Source organism: Lutjanus erythropterus, chromosome 2, assembly GCF_056507025.1.
Source record: "Lutjanus erythropterus isolate fLutEry1 chromosome 2, fLutEry1.hap2, whole genome shotgun sequence".
In the NCBI taxonomy this organism is placed as follows: Eukaryota; Metazoa; Chordata; class Actinopteri; order Lutjaniformes; family Lutjanidae; genus Lutjanus; species Lutjanus erythropterus.
This window is the reverse complement of record NC_139318.1, coordinates 25,499,394-25,512,475: the sequence shown is the minus strand read 5'-3', so window position 1 is coordinate 25,512,475 and position 13,082 is coordinate 25,499,394. Positions and strand designations below refer to the sequence as shown.

General features: G+C 37.7%; 1 protein-coding gene across 1 annotated transcript in view; it reads left to right on the top strand.

The window, feature by feature from the left end:
* cacna1da (calcium channel, voltage-dependent, L type, alpha 1D subunit, a) overlaps positions 1-13,082 on the top strand; it is a 94,001-nt gene that overhangs the window by 34,111 nt on the left and 46,808 nt on the right. Inside the window, exons 4-8 of the mRNA XM_084734743.1 lie at positions 1,384-1,523; positions 7,737-7,909; positions 8,680-8,832; positions 10,445-10,641; positions 10,996-11,099. Of these exons, the coding sequence (XP_084590869.1) occupies positions 1,384-1,523; positions 7,737-7,909; positions 8,680-8,832; positions 10,445-10,641; positions 10,996-11,099 (767 nt within the window). The remainder of the gene's footprint in view (positions 1-1,383; positions 1,524-7,736; positions 7,910-8,679; positions 8,833-10,444; positions 10,642-10,995; positions 11,100-13,082) is intronic.

Below are 13,082 nucleotides of genomic sequence, written 5' to 3'. Positions count from 1 at the left end.
GGCAAATATGTAAGTAGACATGCAGAGAGGACATCCAGTCATTTCATTCAGGCCAAATTAAATGATTGGATCATCTTATGGGCTTACAACAGCCACCGATACCTGATTTTTTTCTTCTTCTTTTTTTTTTTTTTCTCAGAGCATTTGATTTGTTGATTGCTGTCAGGATGTAAAGAATCTTTTGCACCGAGCACAGGTTTCTCATATTGTCATGGTTTTCATAGTGTTCTGTGAAAATGTGCTGAGACAAGTGTTGGCAAGTGTGAGAATCAGATCAGAATGAGGTCAAGGTGAGATTTGCTGCTCTGGTTAAGGAATGTTGTTAAATGCTTAAGAGAGACGCAGTACACCTGAATACCTTTTGAGCTGATTGGATTTTAAAATGTAAAGAAAAACAATGACACTGGTGAACTAGATTGTTTTTCCTATTCCTATTCGCAAGTTCGACAAACTTGGCAAGATAAGTCTGAAATAACATGCACCTTTTTATTTTTATGTATTTTTATTTTTTTTAAGATTTATTTTTTAAAAAAGATAAAAAATAATAAATATGGGACGCACAATATTGATTTTTTTCAAGCTCATCAAAAACTTCACAAATATACTATGGCTTGTACAGAGCATTTTACCTAAATTACATTATTTGACATAACATGTCAAAACAGATATTATTATAGATTATGTTTGTGGGCTATAATGTCATTAAAATGATAAATAATGATATGAATTTCCCATTACTGGCTGATAATTTATCGTATAGAACAAAGAGGCAATATTTTAAAATACAGCCTGCAACATACAGCATAATTTCTCCAAATTTACTGTTATTTTTGTACTGATAGTGTACTAGTGCTATACATATCCATACACATGCAGGTACATTGAACAAGATGTGAAATCAGGGAATAAGGGGGTGATAATGAGGGAGTTCAAAAATAATTATACTGTAGGCATCTTTTAACTAACAGGTATCTATTCCAATATTACCAGGTACAGTATCACCAAGTGAGAAACAATATCTACTGTAAGTATTTTTAACTGTACTGGCACACAAAAAATAACAAGAAGTACACTGTACATTGTGGGCAGTACTCTAAAGTTACCCAGTAAGTTCCTGGATTGATTTCCATCGTCGTCCCTGGAGTGCCCACAAAAAGTTTCTTTGTCTACTCCACTGAACACTTTCCTAAACACGACAGAGCTGGAGTGAAATGTTCACACTAGTTTCATTTCTTTATACATTTGTATCTGTGTGTGTGTGTGTGTGTGTTGTCCACAGAACACACAGTATCAGCAACATGCTTGTGCTTATTTATGGTAATCAATCATACGTCTACTTCCTATTAAAGATCTGTTGTCCTCTTTTTCTCTGTGTGTCTGCAGGAAACAGTTGAGTATGCCTTCCTCATCATTTTCACAATCGAGACCTTTCTGAAGATTATCGCTTATGGTTTGGTGATGCACCAGAACGCGTACGTGCGAAACGGTTGGAACATGCTGGATTTTGTCATTGTCGTCATTGGGTAAGTCCTCCAATTCAGTCATTTCAAATTATTTGTTTTACTTTAAGTTACTACAGAGTCATAAAACGATGTGGTAGGGCCAATGTTTGAGGTCCTCCTCAGACAAGCAGCATGTGTACGCTCTTTTTTAAAACAATGAAAATAGCCTGGTCATGTTAGACCGTAAAAACACAGTTCAACGTGTTTCATCTTGGGCTGGGATAACAAAACTTATCTCCTAACCAGTGTTAAGCAAGTTACTCAGGAATGTAATAAGTTACATTTTACTTATTACTCTATTATTAATATATTACTATATTACTTTTGTACCCTTTTGGTGGCCTCACCAGAGTTTAACTGCTAAGCCAGAGAAACAGCCGATGAGTCGTGGTTGGGAAAGAGTGTGCGTCTCCCCAGAGAGAGAGGCTGTTTGTGTCTTTATGCACAATGAGGCAGCAGCGTAACTTCTTTGAATATTTAATTCTGTGTCCTCTGGAGAGTTTCTTCCGTCCTGTAAAGTTAGGTTTTTAGTTTTGCTGCTTGAATGTCCTGCATATTTGCTGCAGTGACGCATTCAACATCAGGTAAACAGGTTTAAAAGGTAATATAGCCTACAGAGATGGTTGCGGATCTCAAAATTAGGGAAAATACTATGTTTGGGTGGGTGGCAGGTGGATGATTTATGCAGATTTACTCAGAGCCCATCTGCACATACAAATCGTCTAACACAGTAACACAGCATTACTTGGATTAGTAATAAAATCGCTCTTTTGAAAATTGTAATTCCTTACACTACTTGTGACTGGTAAAAGTAATGATGTTATAAAAATGAGATTTGCGTTTTGATATTATGAAAAAGTTAAATCATCCACTTCTAGAGGCCGCATATCACATTTCTGAAAGCAATGCACATCACATGTCCGTCAGTGTTTCTGAGTTTTATTTCAACACCACCACTGCAAAACTGCATGTAAAAATAGCACATAACATACTTTTTATGGTAAATTGCTACATTTAACTGTTCCTGCTCGTCAGGCTATAAGAAAATAATAAGTAAAATAAGATGTTAAATCAAAATGGATAGAGCCTGTAAAAATTTCACACAGCACAAAGAGCCTTCAAATTATTTTCCGTCACAGGAAATTGAGCTTTCAAACTGAGTTTTGACTTTGATTTTTGACCCTTTGATGTTGCTGCAGCTGGGCATGTTGAAGCCAGAGTGAGTTAGCAAGATGTCAAGTCAGCAGCTATTAGTTTCTTTCCACAGAGTAAATGTACATCTAAAAGTGTGAGTGCATATATTACTTTATATGTTAAGTAAAACAGATTGTTGGTTTAAATATTAATGCGAGTGCATTGCTAATTTTCATTAGCATGCTAATGGTAATTCCCATTATGTGTTAGCATCAAACTGAAGGAATAAGCGCTAGATATTTCTAGATACAAAAAACAGGTCAGAAATTAAAACAATACATTCAGAAATCATAAAAAAAAAGAAGAAGACGTGCAAAACAGGTGCAGGACATCATCATGAGATTAATTATTATTTTTTTGTAATTTAACAAATAAATAATATGTATTAACAACATAGTTATTGTTTTCATTGGCTAGAGAGAATGCATGAAAGAGGTTTATGTGCTGAAGCAGGGCTAACGCTCCTGCGGCAAAAAAAGACGTAATAAAATTTTCATTCTGGCTCCTCAGGGGACGACAATTCAACGTACGACAAGAGGATGTATTTAGACGTATCTTTGCGCAGTAGGAAGGTCTAACATGATCATGACTTGACAATAAAGGCATTTCAATTGTTTTAAAGGGGAATGCCTTTGATTTTTTTTTATAGTGTGTGATGTTTTTAATTAAACCTCTCACCTGCTCTAGTAGGCCTCACACCAGCTTATCCAAACAACATGTTCTTTTGCAGGTACATGTCATGAGGTTTTGTTATTTTGAGGTTTGGATTTGCACTTTGATTTCAGTTTGACAGCTGCAGTTTACAGTGTTTCTGAGGGAGGCAGTTGGTGTTAAAGTTAAAGTTGCTTAAGCCTCTGCTCCAAGCGGCCAAGTGCTAATAGAGACCCTCATACACCCACAGTATATGACCCAGAAAAGACAGAGAGAATAAATCAGAGCTTTACCACCACTGGAGTGAGTCACCATCTCTCCATACTTCATCTCTTCTCCAACACTCCCTCCCATTTTTCCCTCTCCTCTCCGCTCGCTGACTGTCTTTCTCTCACACTCTCCCATCCTACTCTGCTTTGTCTCTGAAGCTCTTTCTTATGCTTTCCCCCCCTTCCATTTTGATCTCTCAAATGGTTGTACTCTATGCTTTACACTTCCCCACCTCACGCTGCCCTCGTTGCTATCTCCTACACCCTCTCCTTGTCTTCATCTTCATCGCAGCTTCTCTTCTCTCTATCCTCCTTCCTCCCTCTTTCTCTCCTCTCACACACACAGTCCAGTGGGTAGCTGGGTCAGATCTCCGTCTGTATGCAGCATGCAGGGTTGATCTGCCATGCAGTCAGATGCAAAGACGGCTGCTCCCGCTATGAAGAGTGACTGTTGCTGCTAAATCACTGAACTGCCACACTAAAATAAAACTGCTGGGCTCTGATGTCAAAATATAGCTGTGTGTATATGGCTCTGAAAAGGCTGTATAAATTCATGTTGAAAGTCAAAGTTCACAATGGGCTTCTTGTATGTATGTTTGTGCATCTTGTATTTATAAATTATATATATTATGGTTTAACAGAGGTTGGAAAAAGGTTGTAGGCGCTTGAAGATTCAGCTTGAATGTTTTTTTTTTCTGATCACTCATGTTCTACATAGAGAGGAAAGTGTTGAAGTTCAAGAAAAACAAGTTTTGTAAAGGTGTTGTGTTACAGTAAAAAGCCTCTTGTCTTTGATGAAAAAAAGTTAAAAAAAACAAGTGGGGAGAAATGTATTAAAAAGATCATTGTATTAAAAGGACGTGGGTGTCAGAAATGCAAATTAGAATTGCAACAAAGAAAAAGGTAACAATAAGGTTGTGCAAAAGAACATTTTGTGAATTTCTGACAAAATTTTGAGGGTAGTCAGAGGTGAGTAATTATGAGATCGGTGTGTTTAGAAGTCTAAAATGACAAATAATTCATTCTAAAATCTGCACTAATAAATATTTTTATATGAAGAGTGAATTAAATTACCATGAGTGTGTTTACATGAACAGTTGTATCCTGGTTATGATCAGTTTCTTTGAGTATGTTGAGGGTTATGTTTTGTGCATGTACACAGCTCTCCAGGATACTGAGGAAACACCTGAGATGATGAAAAGTCAAGATACACCTGCAGGCAGAATTCAGAAACCTGGATGTTATGATCATGTAATACAGTGATATTAATAACCAGGTTTTTCATGTGTCATGTAAATGCCATATCCTGAATATGATCAATATGAACAGGATAAGCCTCATAACCAGTATTGTAATACACATGTAAACACACTTTCAGGGCTCAACAATAAGGGTTGCCTACTTGCCTGGGGCAAGTAAATCTGGCAACACGTTTGCCTGACCGGGCAATTGATAAAAAAAAAATTAAATAATTAAATGAATGAATGAATATCTTTTTACTTTTATCATTTGATTTTAGACTCACAAAATGAGAAATTTAAAAACATCAGTAAGTATAAGTACTAACATGGGTAAGGGTAAATTTATTGTGATAAACCCAAATAAATCTCTCACCCTAACCTGCAGCTCCGTTCAGTTTTAGAGAGCATTTTAGTGTCTTTTAGCTCATTATTTTGGTTTTATGGCCCACAGCTTTACTCTGTTTCACTCCTACCACTCTCCTAGTGCTCTTTGTAGCCTCAACAGGCAGCTGTTTTCAGCAAAGAGCTCAGATAAACCCACTGAAAGCAACAAATACAGCACAAAATTAGCAACTTCCTGGTGTACATAATGGAGCATTTAGCAGTCCAAATGGATGCTAATGCTGCCTTGTTGCTGCTGGATATATAAATATGTTTGTTAGCAGGTCACCACAACAAATCTATGAGGTGATAATAGGTCAATTTTTGAATATATTAATCAGTTTTATATATTTGGGTGTACATTTCCTTAACGTTTTTCCATACAGTGTGAAAATCAATAGCAGCCTCATGAAAGAATTTCAAGAGCCTGCTACTTGATTTTCATACAACACAGAAAAACATCAAAACCAACAGAAGCCTAAAACAGTGACCAAAAAAAAAACCTAAATGATAAAATGATTGAGAACATGTGACTTGTGGTAAACAAGCTATAACATGTAAAACCACTTGTTTGAGTCCTTGAATAGTGAGGAGACACATTAAATGTATGCAGCCTGACTGGTAAAGAGGTATGTTCAGTGAAAAGGTGTCGATATGTGAAGGCTGGCTTTCTGTTGAATATGACTGGATGAGTAATGACGGCCCAGTGGCAGGCGGTCAGTCTTACAGCTGTGACTCAGTATAACATAAGTCTGAGCAGACTGCGCTTATAGGCCCTCAGAACTCCTTCAGCCCCTATCGGCAGCTTCATTCACTGCTTTCAGTCCACAGCTTTGATGTAATGTGTCGAGATGATTTCCCCTCTTGGCTAGGTGAGGAACGTCTTAACTGAATGTAATGAAGTGTCCTCTCTCTTGGTGAGACATTCGGTCACCGCTGATTTCACTTTGTGACGACAGCAGGGAACAATTCTTATTACATTTGTTTGGTGTATGCACATATATGCTGCTTATGTACTTTTAATTGTGCACTTTCAATATTTCCCTTGGTTTTACAATGAAAATAAATAACTGGCAATTATTATTTTAGGTCTTAAAACAGGTGCAACCTACCAGTACAGTGCTAAGTGACCAATTTTTAACATGCACTGTATTTAATATACAGTTTGTGTTGTTGTATTAATCCAACTGTATCCTGGTGATATCAGTATGGTTTGTGGGTGGCTGTAAAGTAAACTGATGACACATATTACATTATAGTTTCACAGCTTATTTGTACTTTGAGTGATCAAACACAGTAAAATAAAAGCAAATTATGAGTTCGACAAGTCTCAGAAAGCTTTGTGACAGAATCTGTGTCCAAAAAAATAATTCTATCGGGATATTTCAGTTACTGTTAAAGGTATATGTTGAAACCACCAAGACTCCTATGAATGATATTACTAATGTGTGAGAGAACATCCAAGAAAGCAAACAAAGCTCGTCGTCCAGCTTGTTTTTAGAGCCTTTATGCCTTTTTAAACCACCATCTTATCAGCTGGTTAATGTACTATAATATGTTACTCTTACAATTAGTTAAGAGAGTAGGTATTAGAATATTAATGGGAGACACTACAGGTGATTATGGTTTAAAAAAAATAGATGTCACTGTTAAACTTCCCCAGATGATTACTTACATTAAGATTTTTTTTGTTACAAGTTCTCAGAAATATTGTATTCAAATATGCAAATTATTAATTGCCTAATTAAATATGTGTTGATTTGTATACATTTCTAGAACAGACATCTGATCATTGGATAAAGCCAGGTTCAAGTTTCTTTTTTCATTTTATTGACTCCATAAAACAACTGCACTCACTTCAAATCACTCCATAAATCAGAAATAATGTCAACAGCCATGAAAAAAAACAATTTCTGCCTTAATGTTATATAAATCAGGCTGTGAATGATATATGAACAGACCCCTCTCTAAAACCCTTCAGAATATAGATTGGAATAAGAAAAGGCAATTAAAGATATGTACTGTGAAATTCCATACATTTTGTCACACACTACAGGTGAATAGAGTAAATAAAATCACATTCAGTTGAAGTGACAATTATTTTTTTGTGTTACAAGTTTACTAAAAATTTCTGTTGAAATATGAAAATAAGACACTGTCTAATGCAAACTTTTTGTGAATTTTCTTGATTTCTTGGTTAGTTGTTACTATAATTTTCCAGAGTGAAAGGTGACATCTGCAAATTGCTTATGTCCGATTTTACAGTCCAAAGCCCAAAGATTTTTAGTTTGCAATCATACATGACATAAAAATAACACATCCACACATTTGGAAGCTGGCAGTGCTAAATATCTGGCATTTCTGTCCTTGAAAATGGACTAAACATGAGATTAGGATCTTCTGGAACATGAAATATACAACATGTCAGCTCAGATACAGATATTAGCATGTTATCCTTTGCAGACTAATAGAGGTTCTTTCTTTTTGTTCTCTGACAGACTCTTCAGTGTTGTCTTGGAGCTTTTGACCAAAGAGGAGAAGGGAGATGGTGACGGAGAAAGTAGCCATCCGTCAATGCACGGGCACGGGGGTAAGCCAGGTGGATTTGATGTTAAAGCCCTTCGAGCCTTCCGTGTGCTGCGACCCCTGCGGCTGGTCTCAGGAGTACCCAGTGAGTAACTACTGAGCTCCACACAGCAACACACAGGCAGCCTGTGAAAACCCAGTACAACCCAGCACCGCATGTTCACTGTATTTTATACACTTTATAATAGTCTTGGTTGAAGGGTTACACATGATGACTCCAGATGGTCGATGTTCCATCCCTGAGGACTGTTTTTCAAAAACATCTATTCAACATCTACATCAGCGCCCTAGAGACATGAGCTGAGGATGTAATCAAAACAAACAAACTCAGAGTAAACACTTCTGACACATTTATCAACTATATGCGGTCCTAGAAATATACTGAAATATACACTGAAACAGGGATCAAATTGATAGAAAAACATGTCTTTTTTCTTGTGGGAGAAACATACAGTAGGCTACATTGCACGCATACTGTATGTGCACAGCTGTTGTTGATAAATATTTTAACGTTTTATATTTACGCTGTCAGCCTGCAATATTATGAACCATCTAGACTTATACTTATAACAATCTGCAAAATAATTACACAGTAATGATCATTCATTAAATAAATGTGAGCTTGTCCACTTACCTGCGTTCTTAACTGGATTTAGACAGTAAACACATCACACAAGATCATGCAGGGTTAACCTCTGGAGCATCTGGAGACGCAACAGTTAATATTGTTTAATAAGAACAGGATTATGACTGATGACTTTGTGAGATTTGTAGCTGTATTTTCTTACTGTACATCGATGCACGCGCCTGTACAGCCAAGCGTCATATAATGAGTGTATTTTCTTCCTTGCTCAGGTTTACAGGTGGTGTTGAACTCCATCATTAAAGCCATGGTCCCTCTCCTTCACATCGCCCTACTGGTCTTGTTTGTCATCATCATCTATGCTATTATCGGCCTGGAGCTTTTCATCGGTAAAATGCACGCAACCTGCTATATTCCTGGCTCAGGTAGGGTCCTCTTCATTATCTGTTTTATATATAAAATCAGGTCAACTTTCTAGTCTATATATCTTGTATTTTCAATACTTTTACAAGCAGTCATTTCATGGTGAAATTAGCCTGACCTTAAAACGGCTGTGTGTTATTACTAGTATTATTACTATCATCATATTTTCAACAAATATCAAGATGCATTTCGACTTGATTCTGAAGGTGAAATCTGCCTCATGTTTAATCTGACAGCATGTGAGCCCGTCTCAACAGGTGTGCAGAGGATTTTTTAAACAGTTCATCAAGACAGGTTGACACAGTTTTATTTAAATAATTTTGTCTCAAATAGGGATTAAAACATCAAAAGTGTATTTCTAGTTGCAACACCATGAGGAGACAGACACACTCCTATATTATGGATGTAGCCTGTGTACTTTATGGCTCTTCAAATTACCTGGTGGCCACTGGCCAGGCTGCTTAGACACTTTGCATAAAAAATAATTAAGTGTTTGTTGGTTTAACATGGCACTGCTCTGCATGTTCGTTAGACTAATACAGATTGAGAATGTTTTAATGCAGAACAGCAGCTCTCTCCTTGCACATGAGAAGGGACACTCCATGATAAATAAAAAGATGTCCACCTTTCTTGAAACTTGTCTCAAGGTCAAGAAAAAGTAACGTGCTGTTGCTCATAGGAGGTGTTTATGCTGGCAGGATCCACAGTTAAAGGGGCAATGTGTAAGAAGAATATGGCAAAAAAAATTGAATATAATACAAGTATGTTATGGTTGCTGTATAATCACCTGAAAATAAGAATTGTTAGGTTTTAGTTGCCTTAGAATGTTTATATCTTAAGAGGGCTCTGTTCTTTTCCATGGAGGCCACCATGTTTCTACAGTAGCCCAGAACTGACAAACCAAACACTGGCTCTAAATACTGCCTTTCACATTGTGTGCGAGTTTCATGGCCACTGTAGGTTCTTCTATGAGGTTTGAAGAATGGGATGAGGCCAGTTGTATTAAACTGGTTGCAGTCTACAGCCTTTCCACTGAATGAGTCAAGCAGGTGTAAAACGGTGGAAAAACATGCTTAATTTTCTGCAAAGTCTTCACAATAAGAGCCCCAGTTATTTATAAAATCAGGAGATGCCGAGTTGTCATCAGCAGTAACTTAACCCGACTCCTATCCAGCTGAAAGTGAACAAGAAACAGTAAAATAAAGCAGATACCTCAAAGTAGAAACAACAACACAAGAGAGAAATGAAACTTCAACCCACAGAGATTCAATTAGAAGCTGAAAATACAGACACTTTTAACCTGCTTGGAGTAGGGTCAGGCCCACTTTGGCCCCACTACTGAGATGGTCCATTTATAACATGTCTCAGTACAGTTCATTGCATTAAAGGGAGTAATGGAAATGCAAATCAGTACAGCACAGTGACTCGGCAGGGCAAAAATGCCCATGGAAATGCCCTAATGGTGGGGTCCCAGCCCAGTTGTCTGAGGTTGTCAGTGGTTTCAGGCCCTTGTGTGAAATCATCTATTACTTTAAATTCAGTCATTTTTAGGAATTACTTAACAGATCCTGATGATCACCAACAGTTTTCTCCTTTTTTCCTTTCTCGCTGTAGATGCGATAGCAGAGGAGGAACCTGCTCCATGTGCGATCTCAGGGCACGGGCGCCAATGCCCCATCAACGGCAGCGAGTGCAGGGAAGGCTGGCAAGGTCCCAACGGTGGCATCACCAACTTTGACAACTTCCTGTTTGCCATGCTGACTGTGTTTCAGTGCATCACCATGGAGGGCTGGACAGACGTGCTGTACTGGGTGAGTGCTCCCGCCCTGCCCTCCCAGTTCAATATCCTGCAACTGTCACACGCCTTCAGCTTTAAATGTCTACTCAGATCAGACACACAACAATAATGTGAGTGACATTCTGATGATGAGGCTGCTGATCATTTCCTCAGGCGGCTCTTATCACTCTAATATGATTGATTGACTAAATGATTGAATGCATCAAACAACTGACAATAACAACACGTTTAGTATTCCTACAAGATTTCTATTTGTCTGCATCTCCTTTTCTTTTCTGACAGTTTCTACCTTTAACCGTTTATTTCACTCTTTTCTTCCTCTTTTCTTGCTCCTCTTCTTCGACTGTGATGGCGTTTCTTCCTCCAGATGAACGATGCTATGGGCTTTGAGCTTCCATGGGTGTACTTTGTCAGTCTTGTGATCTTCGGCTCCTTTTTCGTTCTTAACCTGGTTTTGGGTGTGTTGAGCGGGTAAGCATTTTCCTCTCTTTGCAGACAGAGGCCTCCTTCCTGGTTTCAGGCTGGAGGTTCTCTGTTCTTTGTGTTTCTGTCTGTTAACCGGCTACTTTTTGCTCCTGTAGGTCAACGACGCTATCGGATGGGAAACACCTTGGATTTATTTTGTTAGCCTGATCATACTAGGCTCCTTTTTTGTTCTGAACCTTGTGTTGGGTGTACTCAGTGGGTAAGAGGCAACGTGTGCAGTGACTATTGGTCTGCAGTGTGCAAAGCATGTATGCAGTGGTTTGTGGAATTACTGGAATATCTCCTATGTTTGGCTAGTAATTTGGGCTGGGTGATATAGTATATCACAATAAAATGTTTTGTTTCAGTTGATACCTATAATTATTGATCATTTTTAAGAAAAAACGTTGAATTTAACCACTTTATTTTGAATTTCACCACTTTATTTATCAGGCACATGGGTAATAGACTTAATAGACTTTTTTTTTTAAATAGAAAAACTGCCATACTGTCATTTTTTCAAATAATTTACTCAAGTGTTTATTATGCAAACGTTTACTATGATCCAAAAGGGGTAGTAAACAGGTCGGTTTTAGCTCCACTTCCTACATTACTTTATGCAGTTCACAAGGTTCATTATTAAAAAGTAGATCAGCTCAATTTAGGTGAATTAATCACATTAAAATGCCCTCTGTTCTGGGCAGTCTTTCAACTGGGCAGACTGTCAAAACCAAACTCCATTCTAAAAGCAGGTGTTTTATGGTAGGGCCATATTTTTTCACAATAAAAACTTTAGTTACCCATCAATAAGACTCGTTTCTTATTAACTTTGATCTACAGGCACACTTCATTTACTCAGTAACATGATTAACTAACCTAACTTTTTCATTGATTGATTGAATGAATGAATGAATGAATGAATGAATGAATGAATGAACGAATGAACACTAACTATTAACTAGTTAACCACACAAATTCTCTGGGCTGGCACCATATTGCTTGTTATCATCAGACAAAGGTGATGTGTGCTGTTCAGATCACTGAGCAGGATAGATACTTGAAGGACATAAACAAAACCTTCAAAAAGTGTTGTATTCATGAGTGAATTCTTTCTAAAGTGGAGTCGTCTTCTATTAAACATATAGTTTCAATTACATAATTTATATCAGAATAATTCATTAGGGTGGATCCTGTTTTTTAGGCGTTAGGGTGGATGCGTCCCCTCCATTCTAGCCTGTGATCTGCACCCAAGAATTTCCTCACCGTCTGCACTCATCTTCTCGCACCTCATGCTTCTGTATGCCACATTTCAACGGTGCAACTGAACAGCACACTTTTTAAATGATTGACTGTTTTAGTGTCACTTGTAGCATTCTCCATTATCAAGGAATATCAAGTTTATGACCTGTTTATGAGCCTCAGCATAATCTTTATGTGCTTTTGTGGCAGTTTGCATTTATTGCATTTAAATGAAACTATTGAACTTTTTATTGAACAGTTTTCTTGCTATTGATGAAATGTCTGTCGCTGATACATACCACTACTGTTTTATTGCCCAGGCCTATTTTATAGCCACTCAAATGCACAGTCCTGTCAATTTTTATACAAAAATATTAAGATATCAAACCTGTGATTGGCTATTCTGCGTTAGAACCTTGAGATAAATGCATATTCTTTCTCAGGCGTTTCTCTCTGACCTCTGTTGACGTCAAACTATCACGTCCTCTCCACGGCAACTGCAAAGTGAGCGTTTCCTCCCCCCACCCCATCCTCAACCCACCCAACCTCCTGAGAGAGAAATTAATCTTATTCCTCGCCCTTCACTCCCTCTGCGCTCCTAAGCTCTCTCAAACCCCAGTTTGCTTTCCCAGCTCTGTGGGGTGGGGGTGGGGTATTACAGTAGAATTAACTCTGGATGGTTGACCAGCCAGCAAAGCTTGATTTTTAAGAAAAAAACAAAAAACAACAAGGTTAACATAATGATCAACT